We start from the raw sequence: 27746 nt of genomic DNA, 5'->3' as shown, positions 1-27746 counted from the left end.
CTAATTTTAAGTTCAAAACTTTTGAGTTATTGGTTGATACTTGAACAAAAACTCTTCATTTTCATTTTTGTACTTAGACCCTGTTTGAACATTTTGCTTTGTATATCAGTTTTACCTTTAATTGTTATAATAATTAAAACTTTCTATATATATCAATATAAAAAATCAATACTTTATATATCTCTTATTTTATATTTCTTTTAAAACCGGTATTTTTTGCATTAATATCTCCAAGAATTAATTACCATGACCTAAAACCTACACTTATTATTCCTAACCATAAGCTAGCCATAAGAACAACTTGGCATGTATAGAAGGATTAAACTCCCAATACTTGGGATGTACAAGTAAGAAGTGAAAAAAAGAAGGTTTATTTCCATTTCAAAGGTAAAGTTGGTAAGGAGATTTGGAAGATGCGTGATAGAGTTGGAGTCTTGCAATTAATAACATCACATCATGACACAATCATCGATAATCCAATTACATGAAACACAGTTGGCAACAAATCATATTTTACGTTCATCTCTTGTTACAAAAAGCCCTCCATGAAAATGACATCTTTGAAATCACCATGCCCAGCTAAACTTTATATATATATATATATATATATATATATATATATATATATATATATATATATATATATATATATATATATATNATTAAAATACGGTCATAAATAATAATTAACAAAACGTATGTTCGGTTAATAAACTACTAATTTGGTTGGTCCAGAATCCTATCTTTAAATTATACAACTCAAAATATTCAATATCTATCATGTTAGAATCTTATTAATATTGAAAACTAATTTGAAACCTTTTCTTTTTAATTCGAGAAACTATGGGATATGATTTTTAATATTTAAAAGAGTTAATAATATTTTGAAGAAAAATAAAGATTTCAATTTTGTCAACTCATCATTGTCCTCCAACTTTATTTATCTCTGTGTTCCTTTTTTGTTTCTTTGTTTTTACGTCAAGGCTTTCAACTTGGCTTTAAGGAGACAGGGGACACGAAGTCAGTGTCATGATCTCTAACTTTAAAAAAGAGAGTTCAAGGTCAAAGTACTTTTCACTATGTCCAAATTTGTTAGGTTGGTTTCTTCCAAGTCCAAATTGGCTTCAATATGATCGTCAACCGTCAAAGCCACAATATTTATTTGCCCTACATCACATAACTTTTTTACATAACCTTTTATTGCTAGTCAAAGGAGAAGGCTTTCCCACCATTAATTGCAATGTTAAAGAAATAAAATAAGCATATATTTTCCATTTATCATTTTGTTGATTTCTGACTCATCGTTGTAAGAACTTTCAACCAAAAGAAAATATATGTTCTAATATTAAACTAGGTGTAAAATATATATAATTGTACATGAAATACACCATCAAATAGAATCACAAGCTCGAATAAGAGAAATGTACGTAAATTTCTCCATTATTGCAACAAGAACATATTTAAATTATCATCTAAAATACATGTCTATGTCTACACTATAACCTGAAGATTTTCCTTCTTGATGTCTTGTAATTGCTGGTTTCCTTCAAATTTTATATATTTATACCACTTGGCCAATGCAATGTAAATTACAAGATCAGCAGCTGTTAGTGCTGCTAAGAGGAAGAAGAACCTGTCCAGATGTCCGAGGTTTAGGTTTCCTGGTATCCATCCAGGTATGTCATTTTTGGTAGAGATTTTCATGACAATGGAAACAAGCAAACTACTTACGTAGTTTCCTAGTGATATTGATGTCATGCACAATGCACTGCCAAAGCTTTTCAATCCTTCCGGTGCCTGTCCGTTGAAGAACTCCAACTGAGGCACGTACATGAAAACCTCTGATGCTCCTGTCAGTACATATTGTGGCACTTGCCAAAATACGGACAGTGAACTCGATCCATCGCATTTAACACAATCTTTTATTGCATACTTCAACCTGAATTTCTCCACCAACCCTGCTGCAACCATGGCCATGATTGCAAGGACTAGACCAATTCCCATCCTTTGTAGCTCTGTGAGTTTGGATTTCATTGTTTTCGCCACAAAAGGGTCAAGAGCGTGCCTGTAAATGAAGATGAAAAAGGCCACTCCTAATATGTCGAAGCTGGACATGCTCGCTGGAGGAATGTTGAAACCTGGAATTCCAGTGTCCATAGCATCTCCTTGCACCACATAGAGTGATGCCATTTGAGCAAAAACAACCGAGTACATTATGGTGCATAGCCAAATTGGGAGTAGTCTTAGTACGCATTTCACTTCTTCTACTTGTGTCACAGTCGATAGACGCCATGGACTGCGTTTATTCTCCTCTATCTGCTCCAAATCTTTTGATGTCGCAAATGCTGCTTTATCTAAGAACCTGACAAAAATCAGTATAAAAATTTCATCAATGACTTCCTGATATATACTTGTTCAGAAACAAATTTTGTCGAAATAATCCAAATATGATTAACGATGATGTACACACCTAAATCCTTGTGTGTGGAGCATTTTTCTCCTTCCATTGGGTGAGGATTCTTCAACCTCATATAGTTTATCTTGAACTGATACCTTGACCTTCCATTTTTTTGCTGCAGCAACAAAAACTTGGGCAACTCTAGGTAGAGGGTTTCCAACAGGCTTAAAGTATCTGTACCTTCGTGTGCCACAAAGGAACAAAATCAATGCAATAGCAGCAGATGCAGTTGATGCCCAGAATCCCAAAGTCCACTGTCCCTTATCCTCAAAATAATCCAATACGGTGTTTGAGAAGAGGGAGCCAAGGTTCAAAGCCAAATAGAAGTAGCTAAAAAATGCTACTTTTGAAAGCTGTTCCTTGGGATCCCCTTCATCGAATTGATCAGCCCCAAATGTGGCTATGTTAGGCTGATATCCTCCGTTTCCCAAGGCAACCAGGTATATGGAAACATAGAAGAAAACCGTTTGATAGGATGAGTGTGATCCACACAGTAATTCTTTGTCACCACAACCGCTCGGCTTCAATAGGAATATGTGAGATGACAATGATAACAAAACCAAACCCTGTCGTATCAAAATCATTAATTCCCTTTAATACAAAAGGTATCGTCACACCAAATTCTTGCTCATGCTTAGTTCATCCAAATTAAGATAATTTCGTGTTTTGAGAACAAGTCTAACTTAAATTTTATGTTATCTTATGTTCTATTTTTACTTTAATATTCCTCTGGTTTTATAACAGGAAAAGAAATCAAAATCGACTCATCTCATCTTTATATTATCAAATTTTAACAGGAAAAGATATTTACTAATTTAGACAAGCAGTTCTATCGTATAAACCAAAATTAAGTTGCTTAATCAAATTGATGTTAATTTCTTATGCCTTGTTGTTTACTTAAAAGTTCATTAGGATTCGGTCAGCCGATATGAATGGATGAGAATAGTGTATGGAATTTAAGATGAAAGTTAGTACTACAGAAAGTTTGGTTTTGGGACGTCTCAAACCACAGTTTGGTGCAAGAGATTATCTTTTTTGACTTTTGACGAGTCCCAGAATAAAAACCAAACAAACTGGTTAGCCCTAATAACTAGGTTTGGACACCATTAATGGAGAAAATTATGTGTTTGATTGGGAAGGTGCAATGAACTGAAGATAACTTACGATGAGAAAAATGAGTTGGAAAATGGCGCAGGTGATGTACCTTCCCCAGTAAGAGTCACTGAGGAAGGCTCCAAGAAGAGAAAAGATGTAAACAGTGCCAGTCCACTTGCTAACGTTGTTGGCTGCATCAGCATTGTCTTGACCCATCACTCGAGTCAAAAACAACACCAGATTCACTCCCACTCCAAAGAATGCCAACGTTGCTAGACCTTGATTCACTGTTACAGTAAACACATCACTCACTCAATCAATAAATATTATTTAATCATATATATAACTTTCTTCTTATTTATATATGGGTAATGATATTTAGACAACATTTTTTTTTTTACAATATTTGAACATTAATTACGTGTCAATCTGTGATTGATCGTAATCAATATTCAAACATTGTCAAAAAAATGTTGTCTAAATATCATTATCCTTTATATATATATATATATATATATACTATTTACTTTCTTCGTTGAACTTCACTCATAATACCTAAAATCAAAATTGCAGCAACATTATTGGTAAAATCATCAACTATAACTAATGAGTTTTGGTAAAAAAGAACTCTATTATTTTATTTATTTATATACTTTTAATAATTATTTTTATTTTATGAGTGTTTCTAATGTAATTTAATTTTTTACTTATTAATATTATAACTGTATTTATTTAGGATGTTGTTATTTTATTTGTTTGTTAATCTTATGATTATTTTTGGTTAATGATGAATTTCTAATCTTGCTTTATTTACTTATTAATTTTATAACTATCTTTGTCCTTAATTTTACCTTTTATTTAGTTGATTACTTTATAATTATATTTTTCTGAATAAGATGTCTTTTAAATTTTTTATTTGATAACTATTATTATTATTTTTTATGTTCTTTTAAATTTATTTTATTTAATTATTTTATGTTATTTAAGTAATGTTTTTATATTTCTTAACTTTAGTATTTATTCACTTTTGGATTAACAAATCAAAATAATATAAAAATTTGAAAGATTAATAAAAAGATAAATTTCATGACATTGGGATTGAAAGTTTAACTTTAAGATTTAAATAGAAAATATTATTCAAAATAAAATAATTTATGTTTGTATTAACAAGAATAAAATTCATTTATATGAATTAGTACTCCCTACGAAACCAATTCACATATTTTTAATACAAAAAAATAAAATACATAGCTGAAATTTTAAAAGTAAATATATATATATATATATATATATATATATATATATATATAAAGAAGATTATCATTACATTATATTATTCTAGAAAAAAAGGTTGAAATGAATAATCCGATATATATGAGTTTAGTTAAGTACCTAAAATCAAAATTCCAGTAACCCAAGTGCCAGTTGTTTTCCGAAGTGCAGGATGACCACGGCTATCAATTGCTCCATCTGACGTGCAAACGTCGTCGTCTCTGCTCATCTTTCCCTTCATTTTCTCCTAAATAGTATCATCAAATAATATTAGATCTTAGTTTGACCGGAATCATAGCTGCCACATATATTATGTCTTCTTTATGTCATCTATAGCTTCTATTATTTACTGAATAAATTAGTTCAAGATGATTATTTAAAAACTTATTTAATCAAAAAAAAAAAAAAACAGGCTTAGACAATAAATTTTGTGTTGAATATGGTCTTACGTATACCATTTATATATAGTTTTTGTTATAATATTTCAAAAATTATATATATTTGAATTATTTTTTTAAAATTGACCCATTAACCTACATAAAAATCAGTTATTATATGTTGGTATTAAATTAGGCGTTTAGCTAACTTTCCTTATTTCGCAAGTTCATAATTTTAATTTTGAAAAGATTAATTATGAAAGGCATTAATGATAGAGTAGGTATTGTTATTTAAAGAGAATTAATCTTTTATGAGGGAAGGACTGAAAAAATAGGAGTTGTTTGGGTAGGTTTATGAGATGTAGGAATAAGGAAAATAGGAGAAGATTGAAAAGACGGAAAGATATTTAGAAATGGTGCATGCATGAGTAATATCTGTATAATTGTGTTAGAAACGCAAAAGAACAATGTTTGAGCAAAAGATATGCATGCACTCGATCCATTTGAAGTTTCACATGTTGTTGTTACATGTTTCACAATATTCATGCATGCATTAGGTCGATGATTTCAACTACATGGATTAAAACAAAAGTTGACGAAAAGCAACAAGAATCACGAAATGAAAATTTTGAAAAAAGTGAACATAAAACTGACCTTTTTATGAAAATCGAAACAGGGCATTGCTGTAGTTAGTGTTGGACGTTAGGGATGTGTTTGCTATTAGGAAGGGATAGATGAGAGAAAGTTGAAGAATATTGAACATTTATATATAGAATTTTAAGCTTTTAGGATGTGTATACGACAAAGAAATAAAGAGAAGGTTAGGGATGGAAAATGCAAAAAGTTATGGTACTATGTTTTTCTTTTTAGAAGAAGGTGATATAGTTTATCTTTTAGGTATACCTTAGGCATGCTGTCAGTCGTAATTAGTGCATAGTTGAAATAATTGTGCCCAACTTGATTCTCCTAATTTATTTTTTTAAACATTTTTCCTTTTAGAATTTTAGTCATTATTATTAATTGGAATGTATTATTTTATGAACTATTATTAACCTAACTTAAAATATATGAGATAGTTCATAACTAGTTTAAGTCCATCGAATTAGGGTGAAAATTCGGATTATTAGGACACGCCATAACTGCTTCTAGAATTTGAACATTATTATTTTACGCAATTTTGTATAAGCATTGACAATCATGCTATACAAGATGATATTGGCCACAAACGTTTCTCACGTGTCCACCTATTATAATTCTCATTACCTTAGAAAAGTAATCAAGTGATAAAAATACATAGTTGGTAGACTTAATTGTATATCATTATTTTGGAACTTACTTCGACAGTTGTAAATCTATAGTCTATCATATAGTCTAAAATAAGTGTTTTAGATTATATTTCAAATCTTAGTCTATTATAAATTCTTCAAATCACCGTAATATATTATTATTTATGGAGTACAATTTTTTCAATAATATTATTATTTATAGACTAAAGTTATTTAAATAATAGTAATCTGTTATCACTTATAAATTACAAATACAATAAGTTTATTATCACTTCAAATAATCCTATTTTTATTATCATTTAGTTATTGTCATTTATAAAATTTGATTTTGTCAATCATCGTAGTCTATTATCATTTATAGACTATAGTTTTCCAAATGAGTCTAACCTATTACTTATAAATTAAACAAACTAAACCAATGGATCTAAGTTGGTTTGTCCTTCAACATATTATTATATCCAAGTATGAACTAAAAGAAAAAAACACTACCTAGAATTTGTTTATATAAAATGAAACTGTATAAGTTTCTAGCTTGAATTTTAAACTCGAAACTAAGGTTATGCAATAACTTAGTCTCGAAATCAAACAAACTAAATGTGTGCATACAATAAACCAATTATAGAAAATTATACTAAACAACATATTCAAATAATAAATAATCCAAATAAGACATAATAATTCATAGTAAAATAGAAATTATCATATAAGAATTTTTTAAAAACACTAAAAATATGTGAATTGAGAAATGTAAACATAGGAACATGCTTGATCACAAACGCGAGTAACACGAGTAGCATCACAGTCACGTATAAGTAACAATAATATTGGTGGTCACTACGACGCAAATAGCCTAACGCAAACAAGTGTGTAGGGTTTTTGGTTAAGAAAAAGTAGAAAAATAAATGGAGGAGAAAGAAAATGAGAAGAAAGAAGATGCAAACTTGAATGGAGGACAATAAGGATGGCACGAGTAAAAAAAAGAAAAAGAAGAAAGGAAAAATTTATCTTTTGTGAAGGATAGAAAAAAATTATGCTCAACAACGACAAGAAACAATAGTAACTTATATGGACATAATAAAAATGAAAAAATTTAAACTATTTAAGATAGTGTAGACTATATGTTCCATTATGAAGAATGAGCAAGAAATTAAAAATATTTTTTAGGTTTAATTGTTTCTTTTGTCCCCAATTTGGTTGAAGTGTGTCAAATTCGTCATCCTTTTAGAAAAATGTCAATTTTGTCCCCATATGGAAAAAATTTGTATCAATCAAATCATTTCCATTAATTTGTATTTAACAGAGATGACTTGATTGACACAAATTTTTTCTATATTGGGACGAAATTGACATTATTCTAAAAGGGGGACGAATTTGACACACTTCAACCAAACTGGGGACAGAAGAAGCAATTAAACCTATTTTTTATTATAAATGTAATGGCTGATGTTAGATATGTGTTAATTCCTTAAGTATGTGAACCCACCTAATGAAATTGCTTTTGCTAATAGAAGTTAAGGGCATAGATCCATTGTTAACCTTGATTTAAAACAAGCAGCTAAGTAGGTTTTGTGGGTTGGTCCTATGTTTTCAAATAATGTCGGTTTTACTTTCTTACATCTGTATCATTCCCATTCAATATATACACAGTATTTACTATTTTATTTCTTGCATTGGATCTGATCGTGTTTAGTGTTCTCCCTAGTCCATAGCGTGATCATTGAGATACGTTAGCTAATTAAATAAATTATAATAAGTCAAACAATATTTATAAAAATAACAAAGAAGGAAAATTAAATAAAAGACATACAATACTAAACGTGTAAATAAAAACGGTGTAAAATGGTATCAAAGTGTGTTAATCAATGTTTAACTACGTTCCAAGTAATGTATCAGATTTTAATATATAACAATTGTGTGACAATGAGATGTGATCCACATAAGAAATATAACAATACAAGAAGTTTTATTAGATACAAAATGCTCTCATACATTTTAATACTTATGAGCAAATTGGTGAATATCCATCAATATTAACTAAAAATAGCTTAAATGATTTTAAAAATATTTATGTCATAATCTTAAATTATGCTGACATTTCCCGAAAGTAGTTATAAAGACTAAAATAAAGTAAAAAGAAAAGACATGAATTTTTTTTTGCTAATTTAATTAGTAGTAAAATTAAGTATTTTTATAACATTCCGCTAATCATTCGTATATATCCGTAATTTGTGTGCGTGTCGATTTTTATTTTCTTTGATAAACATTTAATGCTATTTTTTTTATTTGTTTCGCGAATTTTAAGGATTAGTTATAATCATCACCAAATCCAATTCAATCCAAAATCTTTTTATTTTATCTATTGGTTATCATTCAATCCAATCCAAAATCTACCTTTTTTTCTTCTATCAGTTTTCACAATGCTTAATTGAACCCAAAATCTAATTTGTCTATTTCTATTGATGATGTCTTGTTTGATAGATTAAGTAAATTACTTTTATGTAAATGAATACTAAATAACCTTAATATATTTTAACGGAAGAAATCAAACCGATTGGATTTTACAAGACAGATGCAATTTCCAAAAATTAAATACGGTTAAAATTTGGGTTGATTCATTTTAAAAAATTAAAAGCTATTTAAAAATTGAATTATACTCATAATTTCATTAACATGTTATAACAAGAAGTATAAATAACAATAAATTAGTAGTGTATATATATATATATATATATATATATATATATATATATATATATATATATATATAAGTAATATTATAATAAGATAACAACATTCAACTAGAACTATTCTTTCATATATAGCATATGGACATGTTTATTATTTGTAGGTGAACTTTTATTAAATTCTTAAAAAAAAAAATATTTCTTTCGTTAATTAAAGAACTTTTCAACCAATTTATTAAACGAAAAACAAAAGACATGCAAGTGAATAAAAAATACATTCGTTATTTAATGAAACCTTATTACATGAATTCAAATTTAAACCATTACAATAACATTTTCATATTCACAAAATTATCTTATCATGTTAAGTGATTATTGGTTTTTAAAGCATCTAGATATAGGTTGTCGTCCTTGGACCATGAATATATATATATATATATATATATATATATATATATCTTCATGCACTAGTATTTCATATTAAAGTGAAAGCTTTATTTCTCATAAATTGGTCAAAAGTTTCGTTTCTTCTGTCTTGCTTTTATTAGTCCACTCATCAAATCACCATGGTTATGTTAGTCAACCTTTGTTTGGTGCCAGTCACATTGGGATATAATTACTATGCAAACAAATTATTGACGTGATCTTTGTTTATAAGCTATAAAAGTTTGTCTATTTTGAAAAAATAAATACTAATTTTAATCATAAACAAATATTTTGTGTTGAGATTTTTTAATTAAGTGAAAACAATGATAAAATAAACAAAATTAATATTATTCCTTTTATAATCAAACATCCTTTGGGAATTATAACTTTTAATATAATTGAACATAAAAATATTATCAATTAAATAAGGCACAAACCTATAATGACAACACTAAATACTTAAACTTAATTAAAAGCATGATAATATGAATCTAGCTCATGTTGTAGAATTCTGTATATTATAAAATTTAAAATTAAATATATTTTTGACCTTAAATTTTGATACATGAAATGTTTCAAATTTTGATATAAATTTTGTAATTATCAAGCATAACTTACCTTATATGTAGTCCGTGTGGATCTCCTTCAATTTTAAATTACTTTTCAAAATTTGGTTTGACTTTTGTTCATTTCTAAAAATTAATTCACCTAAAACTATAAACATCTGGTCTAAATATATATCGTTATGATTTCAGTTCGCAATAGAAGACTTATTTAGTATATTAGGAGACTAATTTTAATTTTTAAGAATGATGTAATCCAACTTTAGACCTTTTATATACTAAAAAGGTTTGGTTACTATTAAAATGATATGAGTTCAATTAATTGTTTCGATACCAAATACCGGAAAAGGCTCGTTTTCTTAAAAAATATTTTATCAGTTGTTTCATTTCAAACCATAAAAAATCAGAGATTTTTTTATTAAAGGTTCTATTTAAAACTATGATTATGATTCTAACTATAACTAGAATAATTAATAACACTATTTTTTAAAGAATAATTAAAGTAACACTAGCTAAGACATTTCCTAAATATAAATAAGCAGATAATATATGAGATATGAATGTTTCATATTTTAAGATACATGATAAGTGTTTTATTTTAGCACAAAAAAAGTCTCACATGAGATAAAATAAGAAATGATCATAAATTTATATATATATAAGATATTTTTATTGGTAAGAGATATTTTGTAGTGGTATAAAAACATATTTTATTTTAGGTTTAATTGTTTCTTTTGTCCCCAGTTTGGTTGAAGTGTGTCAAATTCGTCCTCCTTTTAGAAAAAAGTCAATTTCGTCCTCATATAAAAAAAATTTGTGTCAATCAAATCATCTCCTTTAAAAACAAACTAATGGTGTTAAAAACTTAAAGTGAGTTTTGAATAATAACCACTTCATGGGTCCGATCCCTGATTTTGCAGTGGATAAAGTGAGTTTTGAAAGCAATGATTTTTAATGGAGATGACTTGATTGACACAATTTTTTTCTATACGAAGACGAAATTGACATTTTTCTAAAAGGGGACGAATTTGACACACTTCAACCAAACTGGGACAAAAGAAACAATTAAACATTTATTTTATTTACATGATATATAAATCAAAATAAAACACACATATTTTGTTTTATTTACATGATAAATGGTATGCAAATGTTAAACGTTTACGTGTCAAAACCTATCTACAGTTGTGTGCATTTAACGATATATGTCTCCATTCTAATGGGTCAGAAAGCTTGATTCATAAGTTCTGTTATTACACTCTTCCCTATTAATTAATCATAGTTTGGACAAAACTTAATCAAAATGGATCATGTCACTAAACTTTGGTGCCAGTCACAACCCTGTATTGGGACATGACATTCACAAAAAGTTATATTTTTAGAAATTATATCACACATAACACCATAGTTTTATTTGCTGTTAATTTTGGAATCATAGATAGAAATACGTGACCACTACTTGTGGTTTCAAATGGCAACAACATAACTAAGTTTTTTGCTTTAAGGATCACAAAGTTGAAGCGTCGACATCATGAACAGTGTTGGAGGAGTTGTTCGAAGCCATAAAGCCTTGAACTTTTTACAGAAGAACAAAGAATGATGCAGTTGTCAATTTTGTAGTAAGTAGTGCTCTTGTCATTTACTTTGTCAGGGTCGACTATGGTGGCGTCATGGATCCTTGTTGATGGTCCCAGTTCAGATAGCAAACGTTTTCTCCATGTTAATATGTATATACTTTTCAAAAACTTTTATCAAGGAATTCAGTGTAGGTTTCTTCAAACTTTTTAAGCCATTTATATTGCTGCATCACTCTCCATTTCTTTCGCATGATTCTTTTAACTACAAAAAACAATAGGTTATATGTTAGGTTCATTCAGAATGTTTCAATGATATTCTATCAAGAATATATTTGGCTATGAGCGTGTCTGTATTAAGTATTCATAAGTGTTTTATAAATTATATCAAGGTTTCATATAAACGATTTAATTTGATATTTTTATAAGTGATTTGGTTAAATGTTTATTATAAATCATACACTATTTATAAAGAATAAGAAAATTATTAAAAATTTTGTTTATATTAAAATTATTACATTATACAGAATTTTAACTACAAAGTTTAACATTTCGTTAATATTAGTATTTTAATAGAAATTAAAATTGATTTATTTTAATTCATATGAACCTTATTCATGAGATGTTCATATCACAAAGATTAAGTTATCATTATTTATTTGTTTATAAGTAGCATAAGTCTCATTTCTCTAATTTTTCTATAATTATATTTTTTATCAAGGTTTTGACAAATGATATGTTAGATTATATTCTGATTTCGTATAATTAATGGAAATAGTTTCATTCTTTAATAGTTGTTTCACTAAATTATGTCTTAATTTTATATGTTTATTCTTTTTATTGTAATTCTTGTTTTTAGTTGTAATTATTGTCGATGGGTTTAAAAGGGTATTTAATGTTGGTCCCCCTCCGGATACGACATCTAATTATTAAAAAAGTCCATTTTGGCACTACTTTTTGGGTATTTTTGCATCTTATTGACGTCTAGGAAAGGGGATCTGATGTCTAATGTGTATTGTACATCGACCCCCTCTATGTTAATATTTGAAAAAGTGACCTTTCAATTTTGATTTTGCAGTTTTTGGCCGATGATTTCACGTCTGATATGGGGGACACCGACGTTTATTTTCGGACCTTTTTGGCGTCTAATATGGGGGGCCGACGTCTGAAGGAGGATTTGACGTTTGGTTTGGGGGACTGATGTCTATGTTGCAAAAAAATTAATATTGATGCTTAAAATGAGATATTTTCGGACCTTTTTGACGTCTGATCTGAGGAGGCCGGCGTCTAAAGGAGGATTTGAGGTCTGATTTGAACTTAAAATGAGGTGTTTTCGAACATTTTTTAACGTGTGATCTAGGGGGACTGACGTCTATACTTTATTTGACATCTGATTTGAGGAACCGACTTCTATAATTACGTTTTATTCACAAAAACTGCCACCAGTCATTTTTTACGTTAGATTTTTTTTCATTAAACGTTAAACGTATGATGTTAAACACTATTTATGTACTAGTGTGATTACATTAGTCCACCTAATTCTGGAAAACTGTTTGCATTTTTACTTTAAATCAGGCACATATATTGCTATTGGAATGCATTTTCCATCCTTATTAGGGTAAAAGAAAATGTTGAACATGAATAATGATTTTTCAACTTATTAAAATAAATTTCTTAAATCGTAGGACTTTATAAGTACTTATCAGTTATTGCAGACCTGTTTTCTTAGATCTTTAGAAATCAAAGGCTAAAACTCTTACATTTTGTTACTACTGGTCAAACCAATCACCAATCATTCATGACCATGATTCTTAGAATAAATATATATGAATCCAACTTTTCAAATTGTAATGAAGGATCACTCTGAAAAGAATCTTGCAGATATATATGGTGGAGGCATCCATATATATATATATATGTGTGTGATATTATAGGATAAGGTTTCACTTCAACAAGCATAAACCTAGGTGAAATGGAGGTTTTCAACGTGAATAGATTTGGAAAGATGTATTTTATTTTTTAATTTAATCTTTGTTTTTTTTTCTGTTCCATGAATATTATTTTTTATGACTTCTTAGTATTGAGTTGGCATTGCTAATATGAGTATAGCGAGTATAGTTTTTTTTTTTTAATGTTTTGGTGTATTTATATCATTGTTATTTTGTTTAAGTATCTTTTTGAATGGATAAATCTTATATTGCTAAGTCTGGAAATCCAGTTAAATATATTGGTTTAATTTATTTTTTTTAGATTTTGTTATTAAGTATGAGGTTACTAGATATACAATTCGATACTCATGTCCAAACGTGAATTTATGAAATGATAAACAAGAATTATATTTGAGGAGCACTTAATTTTAAGACTATTTCCCAAAAATTATATTATATGAAACATTTTTATTGAAAACAAATATCTAGAAATGAAGATGACAATAGGCATTTCGTTTTGAAAATGCAATGGAAACAATAATAAATGAAACATTTGGACGCTATACTTATTTATATATACATATGTTCCATCTTTAAGTGAATGTAATAGGCAAATTATCAAATTTGAAAAACAATTACAAGAGTCGATAATTTTCATCATTGAAATTAGAATTAAGAGTGGTTGGAAGTAGAAATATCTGTATCACCTTTCCCTACAAAAACAAACCAGACAACTTCACTATGTTTAATACTTGATGGAAATTTTGACCAATAGTTTATGGGAACAACTTCAAACAAGTGTTGAAAGTATTTTATGGAAGTAACACTAAACTCAGCGATTAAAATTAATGAAAAAACGTGATTATGTAAACTAACTAACCCAGAACTCAAAAGATCAAATATACATAAATAACAAAAACTTAATATAAATATGTATCAAATATTACTTTTAACCTTTCCTATGCAATGATGATGTCAAGGTTTGTTTTCATGTATACTCTTCTAATTTCTGTTTGTCTTTGTTTGTTTAGAAAAAAGGTTAGTGTTTTTCGTCTAACCTTTTCTTCTGTGTTCCTTTTTTGATTTTTCAGAATCCATAACAATCTATCCCGTTTCAAGGATTGAAGTTTAGTGATCGCTCTCTCTTGTTCCCAACTTACCTCAATTAAGGACCAACCATACATGAACAGGTTTTAGCACAATACATTGCGAGGGAGAGTGAGATCAAGAGAGGAGGCGCACAGCAGTGGTTCCCAAAGCAGCGCTGGTTTCCACAGAGCAAGGAGGCGTGTCACCACAAACAGGTTCTTTTATTTATCCCTTCATTTTGCCCTGATTTCTCTGATTTTGTTTTGTGATTGTCCTCATTGTGTTTCGCCATTGTTTTCTGGTTGTCCTGATTTTGCCATGCACTCCCTTGATTTGCCCTGTTTTTGTCCTTTTTGGATTGGGGTTTCGTTACTGTGTGTTTGTGAATTGTGTTATCGTGCACTGTGTGTGTAGCATTCTCTCTGTTAGAGGTTGCATTTTTTGTTATTGTTACTGCACTTGCGTTTCTATGCTTATTCTTTTCAAATTTCATTTTCTGTAATAGGATTAGTAAACCTGCTGGTTGCACAAATTGACTTCATTTTCTAAATTAATGAATGAGTCAATTAGTAAACCTAGTGACGATGTTGATGTCCATGACAAAGACGATAATGTAACCCAATTTATTAGATAAAATGTTATTAGTATAATTACAATATTGTTTTTTGCTTTTACAAAACTATGTACCTGACGCAGAATGCGTTGTCTAAAACTATGACAATGGAGAAGGCAGATTGAAAGCCGAATGCATACATGGTTTGTCTTCCGACATTGAAGACACGGTTTCTCTCGAAGAAGCACCAATGCCTCTTTCTCCTAAACTTGTGTGGTTCCATGGAACAACTCCATCAAATACAAGCACAAATCCACCTCTCTGGTCTTTACCAAGACACACACACTCTCTCAGAACTCGTCTACTTTTGCTCCCTCTCTCCCTCCAAGAACCTCCGCCACGCTCGGGCACTTGTGCACCATGCTGCCACCCCATCACCCATTTCGTGGAACATTCTCATCCGAGGCTACGCCGCGAGCGACTCCCCCCGTGAAGCTTTTTGGGTATTTCAGAAAATGCGAGAACGTGGTGCCATGCCTAACAAACTCACCTTCCCTTTCCTCATTAAGTCTTGTGCTGCAGCTACTGCACTTGGTGAAGGGAAGCAGGTTCATGCGGACGCTTTTAAGTGTGGTTTGGACTCTGACGTGTACGTTGGTAACAATTTGATTAACTTTTATGGGTGTTGTAAGAGGATTGTGGATGCAAGAAAGGTGTTTGATGAAATGCTAGAGAGAACAGTTGTTTCTTGGAACTCGGTTATCACTGCGTGTGTTGAGAGTCTTTGGTTGGGTGAGGGGATTGAGTATTTTTTCAGGATGTGGGGTTGTGGGTTTGAGCCTGATGAGACTTCCATGGTGTTGTTATTATCTGCTTGTGCTGAGTTGGGGTACTTGAGTTTGGGAAGATGGGCTCATTCTCAGTTGGTTTTGAGAGGGATGGTTCTGAGTGTTCAATTGGGTACTGCTCTTGTTGAAATGTATGGGAAGTCTGGGGCTTTGGGCTATGCAAGGTTTGTTTTTGAGAGAATGGAAAAGAGGAATGTGTGGACATGGAGTGCAATGATATTGGGGTTGGCTCAACACGGGTTTGCTGAGGAAGCCCTTGCGCTGTTTGCAATGATGAGTAGCAATAACAATCACAATATATGCCCAAATTATGTGACCTATCTCGGGGTTCTTTGTGCTTGTAGCCATGCTGGGATGGTAGATGAGGGTTGCCAATATTTTCATGACATGCAACGTGTGCATGGGATCAAGCCCCTGATGATGCATTATGGAGTCATGGTTGATGTATTGGGTCGTGCTGGTCGTCTTGAAGAAGCTTATTGGTTTATACAGATGATGCCTATTGAGCCTGATCCGGTTGTGTGGAGGACATTGCTAAGTGCATGCGCTATACATGATGTGCATGACCATGCTGGGATTGGAGAAAGAGTGAGGAAGAGGTTACTTAGGATGGAGCCAAGGAGGGGAGGGAATTTGGTTATTGTTGCTAACATGTACGCTGAAGTGGGTATGTGGGAGAAAGCAACAAATGTGAGGAGGGCGATGAGAAATGGAGGAATGAAGAAAATGGCTGGGGAGAGTTGTGTGGACTTAGGTGGCTCCATGCATAGGTTCTTCGCGGGCTATGATCCTTGCCCAGATTTGATGTCCGTTTATCATCTACTCGATGGATTGAACTTGCACTTGAAAATGGTTAACTGATACTTGCTATAGTAGTTGCTTTCAATGAATTCTGCTTGGTGGATATTGAAATTAGAAAAACACCCATAGGTTAGTTCTTTCGAAATCATTATTGTTGACAATTTCTGTGACTAAATGCTCTTACCATTTATTTCTATATTGTATCTATGATTTTGTCACACACCAGGAATTTTTGTGGCTATTTTATTAAAGTTTACCCCATTTCTGACATTTTCAAATTCCATCCCTTGCTGCAAAATGACGAGTCTATATAGCAAACCCGTGAAGCATTCATTATCACCAAAGTTTTCCTACATTTCTTGGTTCCAGGTATATTTCAGATCTTACTGTACTTTTTTTCCTAAATACATGCATAATCTTCCAGATGCTAGATACTTATACAGAAAGACATCAAAGCTATATAATTTAGTTAGCAAACTAAACCAACGATTGGCAATTGAAAGTAGGCATGTGGATTGAGAGTCCTAGATGAAGGAGGCATGGATAAGCTTAATCTACCATTCCATAAAGAAAAACCATTTGAAGATTGTTTGCAGTAATTATCTTAGGCTCAAAAGGAAGATTGATTCTAGGAGATGATAATTAGGTAACTTATCCACGGCTGAAAGTAAACAATTCTCTGTCAAAACGAACTTCTATACTCATAGTTATGTATAATCTCATCCTACTTTGATACAAAGCTATATATATTCTTGGATACTTGAACTATACTTATGCTTCGATCATTTCCCTCACAGGAATTCTATCTATCTTAATGGAAGAAATATCCGTGAATTCTGATAATAGAGCTCTAAATTCATCTCCATTAAGGGTTTCCTTTTCAAGTAGCACATCTACTAACTTGTCAATTGCATCACGGTTATTCCTTATGTGATTCTTTGCAATTTCATATGCTGTCTCTATTATCTCCCTCACTGAGTTATCAATGTCTTCAGCTAGTTTCTCTGACATTGAGTTCCTAGCCAGCATCCTAAGCACCACATCACTACTTTGCACTGCAGGATCAATCAATGCCCATGGCCCTATCTTTGACATGCCAAACACTGTTACCATCTGTTGCAAAAGTTATAACAACTTTCAGCACTGTGATTTCTAAAACATCCGTTGCCATATCTTTTTGTGGACAATACTAACCTGTCTTGCTATTTGTGTAATTTGTTGCAAGTCCCCAGCAGCTCCAGTGCTTATCTCAGTTTCACCAAATATGACTTCCTCTGCTGCTCTGCCTCCTAAGCCTCCAACTATTCTAGCAAAAAGTTTGTTCTTAGAGACTAGAGAAGAATCTTCATCAGGTATGAACCATGTTAAACCCCGGGCTTGACCTCTGGGAACTAGTGTGACTTTCTGTACTGGATCATGTCCTGGTGTCATTGTCCTACATAGAGTAAACATTGTTAAGTTACATCCCAAATGCAAGAGGGTCCATCAATATGAAGTACTTCAAATATCACTCTCAAAAGGTATGTTCTGTGGACCTTCTGTTTTTATTTTCATTCCTTTATTTTATAATGAAAAAATTGGAAATACAATGTAAAAACAAAGGTCAATTCCTCAAAAATGTATTGACCTTCAATTTTTCTAGCAATTTTCAAACATCATGTTTTGTTCTAAATTTTTCTATTACCGTATGTATTTGATGTACTTACGCGCAAACAGCATGTCCAATTTCATGGTAAGCCACCAGAATTTTGCTCCTGCCATCAGTCATCTTGGTTCCTTCCATGCCTGCCACAATGCGATCTATGGAGTGATCAATTTCTTTGAGTGTGATCTTATCTTTGCCTCTTCGACCAGCAAGAATGGCGGCTTCATTCATGAGGTTTGCCAGGTCTGCACCACTGAATCCTGGAGTTCTCATGGCAATGACACTAAGAGAAACATCCTTGTCAAGCTTCTTGTTTTTACTATGAACTTTCAATATGTCTTCCCTCCCTCTTATATCTGGTAATTCAACAGTGACCTATTGGAACAATTATAAAACAAATAATGTATTTCTTGTCTCCTCCTTAACTTCAATTAGTGATAGAAGAAATCATTTATCTGCTGATATATAATATTTTATACTCTCATCCTATCACATTTTTTTTTTCAGCAACCAACCACAAATCATTAAGTATAGTTATTGGAAAAGGCACGTTATGATTTCTGATTAGATGAATACACAGAAAGTAAACTCATTGTCATGAGATTCCATAATTATACCTGCCTATCGAACCTGCCAGGTCTAAGCAATGCTGAATCAAGAATTTCAGGTCTGTTAGTGGCAGCAATTACTATAACGCCAGTGTTTCCAGTAAAACCATCCATTTCAGTGAGCAACTGATTCAGTGTTTGTTCTCTTTCATCGTTCCCTCCACCTATACCTGTTCCTCTCTTCCTTCCTACAGCATCTATCTCATCAATGAACACCAAACATGGTGAATTTTGCTTGGCCTTATTGAACAAATCCCTCACCCTTGAGGCCCCTACACCCACAAACATCTCAACGAACTCCGATCCAGATAGGGAGAAGAAAGGAACCCCAGCCTCTCCTGCAATTGCCTTGGCCAGCAATGTCTTTCCAGTCCCCGGAGGCCCTACCAAAAGAACNCCTTTCGGAATTTTGGCTCCAACGGCTGAAAACTTCTCTGGGGTCTTCAAGAACTCAACAATCTCTTGGAAATCTTGCTTGGCTTCATCAACTCCTGCTACATCCTCAAATGTCACTCCCGTATTTGGTTCCATCTCAAACTTTGCCTTGCTCCTGAAGTTAATATCATCAAAGGAAATAATGTTAGGTTGCTCAATATAGTAGTTTATACCTATGTGGAAGTGACATACTAAAAGATATCAGTTATACAAGAACATATACTCCTTTTAAAATCATCTGACTTGCCATGAAATATCAACATTCTCATTGCTTACTTTGATTGCGAGTATTATTGAGAGAAAAATAAATTAGTCTTGAACTGATTGGCGAGCACTAATTTTTCTCTCAGTTCACCTGCTTGAGAATTATGAAACCATTTTTATGTTATTTTTACGAATTACGAAACCATTTTCTCAAAAACTCTTCTTGAACTATTTATAAATATAACATTTTCTTGAGCTTATTAGTGAATTACTTCTAAACCAGTTGACTGAAAAACTAGTTCAGGAACTGATTCACCCAATCCCAAGAACCGGTTGAGTTGAGTTCTTGAATTATAACAAGTTTGATTCAGTTCTTTGCGATAAAGTGAACCATCAACAGCCTTACTTAGCATATGCTAGTTTTTCCTATTTTAATTCCTTAGTGAAAAAATAAGAAGGAAAAATACAATTAAAAATACTGAATGACTCTGCGTGCACACCCAATATTTGCTAGTTGCCACTCATACTTATTGCTATAGCCATACCTTCCTAGTCCAAAGGGCAAGTTGGGGCCACCAGCAGGATTATTAATTGATGTCCTCAAGAGTAGAGAACCAAGCAGAATTAAAGGAAAGGCCAAATTTCCCAACAAGTCAAGTAGTGCAGGCCACCAACTAACTTCCAAGGGATAAGCAGCAAAATCAACATTTTTATCTTTCATTTTCCTGATCAAGTCCTGAGGCAAACCAGGTAACTGAATTTTGACTCTTTGCATTTTTTCCAATGTTGCATTGTATATCTCTGCAATAGCAACTGTTCCATTTTCAAAGAGGTCCACCTTCTTGACAGCACCTTCATCCAAGTATTGCAGGAACCTTGAGTAAGAGATTCTGTTTGATGTGGAAGCAGCTGGGCTCTCAGGCTCGGCTCTTGTGGATTGAGCAACAGAAAGCCCAGCCAATGCTGGGCCCAACCCAATAACAGCAGAGGATAAAAGCTTCCTCTTGCTGATGACTTTGTTATCTAACAAAGATTGTTTGCATGATTTCTGGCTGAGGCTGGCTTTTGTGAGGTGAGGATCCTTGGAAGGATCTTGAGGCTTGTGGAACAAAGTGGGGGCGACTGACAAACATAGTGCAGGAGACATTATTTTAACTCTAAATGCTCGCCAATCTGTTGATTGGGTATTTACTATTTAGTGATGAAGTGTTACTGCAAGTGTGTGATGGTAATGCACCTTTCTTCAGTGGCTTGATTAGTTTGCAAAAATTGATTCGGAGGGAAGGAGTAGAGTTTGCTTAAAAAGGAGAGGGAAATGGAACCTTCGGGTACCTTAATTTGAACTTCGTTTGATTAAGGTTTTTTTTCACTTGTCCAGTTTTTTTGTTCAGGAAGGATCTACTATGTTCATGTATCTTTGGCTACTTCTTTTGTCCTTTCTTTGCCTGTTTAGAAATGGTAAGATTGATGGATAGGATTGTCCATGGAAAAAAGCGAAGGGAGAAGATGGTTGTAGAAGATATCAACAAAATTTCATGCGTGATCATAAGTCACAACACAACCACACACTTGGAAGAACCGGAATTGGTAGCGTTGATTGATTGGACTTGTTATACACCAAAATTATTTCATGTGAATCCCAGGTTCAAATGTTGCCACCTAATAAATTCATATACTTTTGTTGAAATCATTGGTATAGGATATGAGAATTTATTGATATAGGATATGTACTTCTGTTTCCGGGTTATAATTATAGACGTATATAAACTAAAATATATTCGTTCTAATTTTTAAATACACTTCATTGTTGGGTAAATTCTATGTATGTCTTTTTACAAAAAGCTATTATCAACTTTTATATTTTATGAAACTCACCTAAAGTTTTTCAATAATAAAAAGTTTATCATTAAGATTTTTCTTATTTTTATTTAGAAGATACATATTCCAAAAAAATCCTGATTAGTCTAAAAGATATTTAGATCGATCGTTTTCTGTTTTAAATTATTGAAACATTGTTTATTTGACTCTTTAAAATTTGTTATTTTAATATTGAACTCTTTGATAGTATTATGTTTTTTTCTTTAATTTTGATTTTTTTAAATCAATAAATATTTAAAAAAGTACATCTAGAAATATTAATATATTTTACTTTAAAGAAAGAGACATATATAGTCCAATGTCTTTTGGTTTAGCTGACATTTGGTTGTATCCATTGGAACCGTTGTGATGAAAGAGCGATAAAACTTGTCTTCACTTCTACAAGTTATTTACATATTTTGCTCACTCTTATAACAAAATATTCCAGACAAAATAAAAGACAAAAGTAATAAAGTATGTTTGCTCACATGCACGCGTGCGCGCGCACACACACACACACACACACACACACACATATATATATATATATATATATATATATATATATATATATATATATATATATATATATATATATATCATGTTGAGCTGAGAATAGTGAGAAAGAAGACAAAGCATTAAGTCCATTAAGACAAGTGGTGAGGAAAGAAGCATTTGGAGAATGTGTTTGAGGATTTTGGTTGTTTTCATGGGAGCGTAATGTTTGGTCTTGGATTAGGTATGTTTGCTCAAACACACGCACACACACGCAAACACAAATGCACACACACGCACACACATGCACACAACAAATGCACACACGCACACACACACATGGATTACTTTTGATTATAAAAATATGTTTACCAACCACTTTTTGATATTTAATCTGTCTTTTAACTCTTAAAGGAAAATGCACTCCACATGAAAAAAAAATATCGTTTTTCTTTTTGGTAATTTATAGTCATGAGAGTGGACCACAACATTGTCCTTTATAAATTGTGGGTTGTTTCCATGAGAGAGATGTAGGTCCATGAAATTGCCATTACAATAGCTATCATTATTCTTATCACTATGGCTACCGTCTCACACCTAAATTTCCTGTAAGTGCTCGAAATCTTCAAGTAGCACAAGCAAGGAAGCAGAATAGAAGCTGTGACACTTAGAAAAGATCCAACCAATGACATTAGAGACGCAAAGTAAGGGAAAACAAGGGCAATAATGGTGGTGCTCAATACCAATGATGTGTTCAGTAAGATGCTCGTCACCCTATTTTTGTATGTCATTGGAAGCAAGCCTTTCAAAGCATTCCTAATAGGTGTTGCCATCAAAGAAAACTTGGATATGGGAATCACCAAGGTTGTGTATAGTGCTAATTTTGTGTTGACTTTGTCCAGAGGCAGGTTCAATGTTACTTGTGATTCAGCCTCCTCACCAAACATTAAATAACCCACTATAACCATGGATGCATAACCTGTAGTGGTTAGGAGAAAACACACTAGTAGGACCTGCAATGTTCAGAAAAGTAAAATTCATTAATTAGATAGAAAAAGCAAGTGAAAGATACAGTCTTTACTTGAATATAAAACAATAATAACCAGACATGAGTACTTACGTTAGAGAATTAATGTTTATTTGCCATCGAATTGTACAACATCGAAAAGACAGGATGTGTGCAATAATTGAAGGCATATAAGCTAACTGTTGTGTGGAGACCATTCCAACGCACACGTGCGCACACACGCACGCACGTACACACACACAAAGCATTGATTCCATTGAGACAAGTGCTGAGGAAAGAAGCATTTGAAGAATCTGTTTGAGGATTTTGGTTGTTTTCGTGGGAGTCTAGTGTTTGTTCTTAGATTAGAGGCATGTTAACGTTATGGTTGTTTAACATTGAGTCCATTGAAGGCTTATAATCTACACTATTCTCCTGATAAATAATAATAGAGGTAATAAATTGTAGGGTAATCACCCCAGTACAAATCATCACTCTCAATCGTTGTCTCGAGTTAGTTGACGATGAGAATCATACGTAAGACGAGGAGTTGATAAAATGATACCTCACAAAGAAGGTTGCTGATAACTGTTTCTGTGTTGTGGCCATTGTTGAGGTTGATTTGAACAAGTGCGAACCATAGAATTTGCCTGGTGTGTCCATCATTTCATTTAATTTCTTTTTTAATTGAATTCTTGCTGTAGCTTCCTTTGACGGTGAATTGATGATGCCTTTTTAAAATCATGTTTGGTTTTTGAAGCATTGGCTAAAATGGGTGAAACTGAGTGGTATTATTTCTGTATGAGGGACAAAAAGTACCTAATTGGTTTAAGGGCTAATAGGACCACTGAGGCTGGTTATTGGAAAGCCACAGGAAAATACAGGGAGATAATAGCAGAAAATGCACTCATTGGGCTGAAGAAAACCTTAGTTTTCTACAAGGGAAGAGCTCCAAGAGGTAAAAAGACAAACTGGTTTATGCATGAATATAGGTTGGAAGGGAAACAAAATCAATACCAATATGCTAAGGTATGATTTATTACATGGTCCTAGATTATAATGATCATGATGAAATTCTTAGTGATGAACAATTGAGTTTTGTTTACTTGAAAACTTCATTAGCATTTATTAATTAAGGTTGTTTTGTTTTGAAATTTTCCCCATTTTATAGGGCGAATGGGTGGTGCGCAGAGTCTTTGAGAAGGGTCCTTCTGGGAGGAAATTGAACGTTAGGAGGTTGAATTCCTCTGGAAACGAATCATCATCACCTTCTCTGTTGCCTCCTCTGATGGATTCTCTTCCTAACAACAGTGAAACAAGAACCTTATAGGATGAATAGCCTTATAGGATGAATATAGATGTAAGGAAGAAGTTACATGATCACTGGCTCCTGAATCTATAATCCACATGGCATGGTCTGTAGCATGAGAAATTGGTAGCACATTGCCTATAAAAGAAGTATTCATATATTCTTTGGATGAAAAACATATGTTCTGATTTTCCCTTCTTCTTACAGTTTTAAGAATGAAGAAGAATCCTCCAAGAATGACTCTGCAATTGGCAACAATGCTGATAATGATGTGACAAATGATAAAACCTCTGCTCTTCAATGTATGCCACCTAACTCTTCTGGTAAAGGTTTGCCATATGCACCTGAAGGGTGGCCTAATGCTGGTGATGTATGGCGTTGGAGAGTGGGAGCAAGGACTTCCAAGGCTGGACATTTTACCGACAGATTCCTTATCGCCCTAGCATCTCTTCGGAATGATTCTCGCAATTTAGAGTTTTCAAGCATGAAAGGTGTCTCTGAATATCTTGTATCAAAATTTCCTAATATGAGCCCTCCAGACTTCTTTGTTGTGTTTACCTAGCTGATTCCCTCAGCTCAGCAAACCCCTACACAAGGTTAGCTCAAAACAGTTTTAAAATTTTCTTTTTCAACCGTTCTGTTCTTTTTTTCATTCATTCTCCGTGTTTTTCTTATTCCAGATGGTGATACTGGCAGCCTGAGAAAGGCAAAGCGGAAGAAGGAAAGTAGTGGTGGCCCGTATAAGAAACGCAAGGCCGACCGAGTTCCTGTCGGCTCCATCCCTGTTCCTGTCGGCTCTGTCGACCTAGTTCCTGTTGGCTCCCTCGACCCAGTTCCTGTCGGCTCCCTCGACCCAATTCCTGTCTGCTCCGTTCCTCTTGCAAATTTCGATAGTTATCTTGAAAACTTGGAGGAAATGCTTACTGAAACGATAGAAGATCACCCTATTGAATCAATAGCTTCTTGCAAGGAGAAGCTTTCTTCGCTTCTGGCTCTCGATTTCCCTTTATTGGTCTCCAACAATGATATTGGAGAAATTGCAATACTTGCATGGCGAATTCTTCAAGATCCCAATCTCACCGATGAACAACAATTAAAGTTAAAATTGGTGGAAGAAATTCCCTTGACTGGTAAGGTCTTCCTTGAGGCCAAGCGGAGCATAGAAGAAGGAGACAAGCTCATGGTTGAGCTAGTGGGAAAAAAAGTCAAAATTTCCAGTCTCACATAAAAATACTACGATTTAAAGAACCAACTGTCCGAGAAAGAGGTTGAAATAAACACAACCTATTTATCAGTCACAGAAATTAACAATCAAATTCGAGAGCTTGAAGCACAAAAGACCAATATATTAGGTGGCGTTAAAATCATTGAGAATGATAAAAATAAGATCAATTCTGAGATATCAAACATTACCAATTCGATTGTAAGCCTTGGTCATGAGATTGAGAAAGGAATATTTCAGAAATCAAAATGGAATCTCGAGAAAGCCAATAATGTCAGACTTATAGCTGAGATAGAAGAGAAGTTTCAGACTTTAAGAGGCTTAACCTTTTAGTAGGTGTTTTTGATTGGGGAAGAACTCTTTATCTTGGTAACAATCTATGCCAATGATGTACGTTTCTAATGGGTCTGCATCTTTCTTTCTGATATGTGTAGTAAGTTTCCTGTTCAGGTTTAACTCGTACACTAGTAAAAAAATTATATTTTATGATGCACAAAAACAAGCTATGACGTACATAATTTTATACTTTATAATAGGTCTACACATTTTATGACGTAACAAGTGATTCATGGTAATATAACAAGGAATTAACTCAAGCAAATAAATGGCAAATATTTTGTGCAGACTTTACCATTGAATAATAGCATGGTAGTCTTTCCATTTATTTGCTTGAGTTAATTCCTTACTATATTACCATGAATCACTTGTTACATCATAAAATGTGTAGACCTATTATAACTTATAAAACTATGTACGTCATAGCTTGTTTTTGTACGTCATAAAATATGATTTTTGTACTAGTATGGAGAGAAAGTTGTATCAGTTTGATTGATGTGGGAAGTAGTTGTAGAGGATCCTAATTGTGTTTGCTGTTGCAGGAGGGCTATCAAATGATGATATTGCTGAGGAGTGATAACAGGTTTGTGCAGTTTATGCCCAGGAGGGTAACCATGCTTCTTAAAGCATTCATTAACCGTGTGTCCAGTGATATTGCAAAAAGTGCAAACCTTTGAGTTGTATGAACATGAATTTGATCTTCTGCCAAAGCCTCCTTTATTTGATGAATAACCTCGACCTCCTCTTATCCCTTTGTTGTAGGATAATCCTGAAGATCCTGATGGATAGCCATTCCTTTTGTAACAATTTTCAGCCGTGTGGTAATGATCAATGACAGCCATGAGTTGGTTTGGTAAAAACACAAAAAAATTAAGAAAGGGAAAGCATCGAATGAAGATCAGAGGCACAACAAAACTTTTCAATTGAAGAGCTCTGATACCATCTTAAATAATGAGAATCATGCTGAGAGGAAAACAGAGAAGCAAAGAATAATCTGTGTATTATCTTGATTCTGCATAATGCAGATGTAAATATTTATACATCAAGATTATAACAGAATTAATTATAATTCTATCTAATCTATCAGTTATATACACAGAATAATAACAAACATAAATAATAATAAACATAAATAATAACAAACAAAATCTTAAAACCTAACAAGATATCAAATATTAAATAAAAATGTTAAATCCTAATAGAAGCAAGAACCACTGCTGGTGAGTTGTCTCAGGTGACCAGCCGTGATCCAAATTATACTGTGGATCAGAAGAACACACCTGATGACATTGTTGAAATCATGGAAACTCCTATTCTGAACTTGTCATCCTCTGCAACTCCTTTCATCTGTGCTTAATGCCTTTATCGTTTAACTCATTCGATAACTGATATTTGTCTTTATTGATACGGGGACGTACAGTAATGTCATGAACTGGTGAGTAATTTCTTGATTTTGCACTATCACCTAGGGATAGGGGTAGGACGATCAATTGCTTTTAACTTCTGCTCTACAATGCTGTATTAATTGCTAGGGGAGGCTAGGGATAACAAGCCAGTAATTAGTATTAGGCTCTTTTCGCCGAGGGATCGAGTTAAGGGTAGGCTAAGAAAGTTGCATGACAATTAATTAATCAAACTAATAATTCAAGAGGANTAAATAAGAGAGAGCGGATAA

General features: G+C 32.5%; 3 protein-coding genes and 1 pseudogene across 10 annotated transcripts; 2 read left to right on the top strand and 2 right to left on the bottom strand.

Moving 5' to 3' along the window:
• Window positions 1-1449: 1449 nt before the first annotated feature.
• On the bottom strand, window positions 1450-5932 carry LOC106758966 (protein NRT1/ PTR FAMILY 7.3). The gene is made up of 5 exons (XM_014641980.2): window positions 5857-5932; window positions 4946-5072; window positions 3623-3840; window positions 2471-3024; window positions 1450-2362 (listed from the first exon to the last, which is right to left on the bottom strand). Exons 1-5 carry the CDS (start codon window positions 5881-5883, stop codon window positions 1492-1494), a joined length of 1797 nt encoding a protein of 598 aa, XP_014497466.1. The 5' UTR covers window positions 5884-5932; the 3' UTR covers window positions 1450-1491.
• An 8696-nt stretch (window positions 5933-14628) lies between these two features.
• LOC106759335 (pentatricopeptide repeat-containing protein At2g36730) lies at window positions 14629-18260 on the top strand. Of its 8 annotated transcripts, none has more exons than XM_022779994.1 (4): window positions 14629-14643; window positions 14755-14967; window positions 15449-17323; window positions 17752-17863. In XM_022779994.1, the coding sequence occupies exon 3, from the start codon at window positions 15506-15508 to the stop codon at window positions 17012-17014; it is 1509 nt and encodes a 502-aa protein (XP_022635715.1). In that variant the 5' UTR covers window positions 14629-14643; window positions 14755-14967; window positions 15449-15505; the 3' UTR covers window positions 17015-17323; window positions 17752-17863. The 8 variants fall into 8 exon arrangements, with proteins under 8 accessions (XP_022635715.1, XP_022635720.1, XP_022635719.1 ...); XM_022779999.1 differs by lacking the exons at window positions 14629-14643; window positions 17752-17863 and adding an exon at window positions 18180-18260 and having other exon boundaries at window positions 14681-14967; window positions 15449-17083; window positions 17269-17323; XM_022779998.1 differs by lacking the exons at window positions 14629-14643; window positions 17752-17863 and adding an exon at window positions 18016-18055 and having other exon boundaries at window positions 14681-14967; window positions 15449-17083; window positions 17269-17323.
• LOC106759334 (ATP-dependent zinc metalloprotease FTSH 6, chloroplastic) lies at window positions 17484-21157 on the bottom strand. The gene is made up of 5 exons (XM_014642463.2): window positions 20392-21157; window positions 19217-19757; window positions 18661-18974; window positions 18149-18389; window positions 17484-18067 (listed from the first exon to the last, which is right to left on the bottom strand). Exons 1-5 carry the CDS (start codon window positions 20991-20993, stop codon window positions 17726-17728), a joined length of 2040 nt encoding a protein of 679 aa, XP_014497949.1. The 5' UTR covers window positions 20994-21157; the 3' UTR covers window positions 17484-17725.
• Window positions 21158-22924: 1767 nt separating this feature from the next.
• On the top strand, window positions 22925-27428 carry LOC106758461 (annotated as a pseudogene).
• The last annotated feature ends 318 nt before the right edge of the window (window positions 27429-27746 follow it).

The sequence above is a fragment of the Vigna radiata genome, chromosome 4 (genome assembly GCF_000741045.1).
Source record: "Vigna radiata var. radiata cultivar VC1973A chromosome 4, Vradiata_ver6, whole genome shotgun sequence".
NCBI classification, from domain to species: domain Eukaryota; kingdom Viridiplantae; phylum Streptophyta; class Magnoliopsida; order Fabales; family Fabaceae; genus Vigna; species Vigna radiata.
The sequence above is the reverse complement of the archived record's forward strand: the minus strand, read 5'-3'. Positions and strand labels throughout refer to the sequence as shown.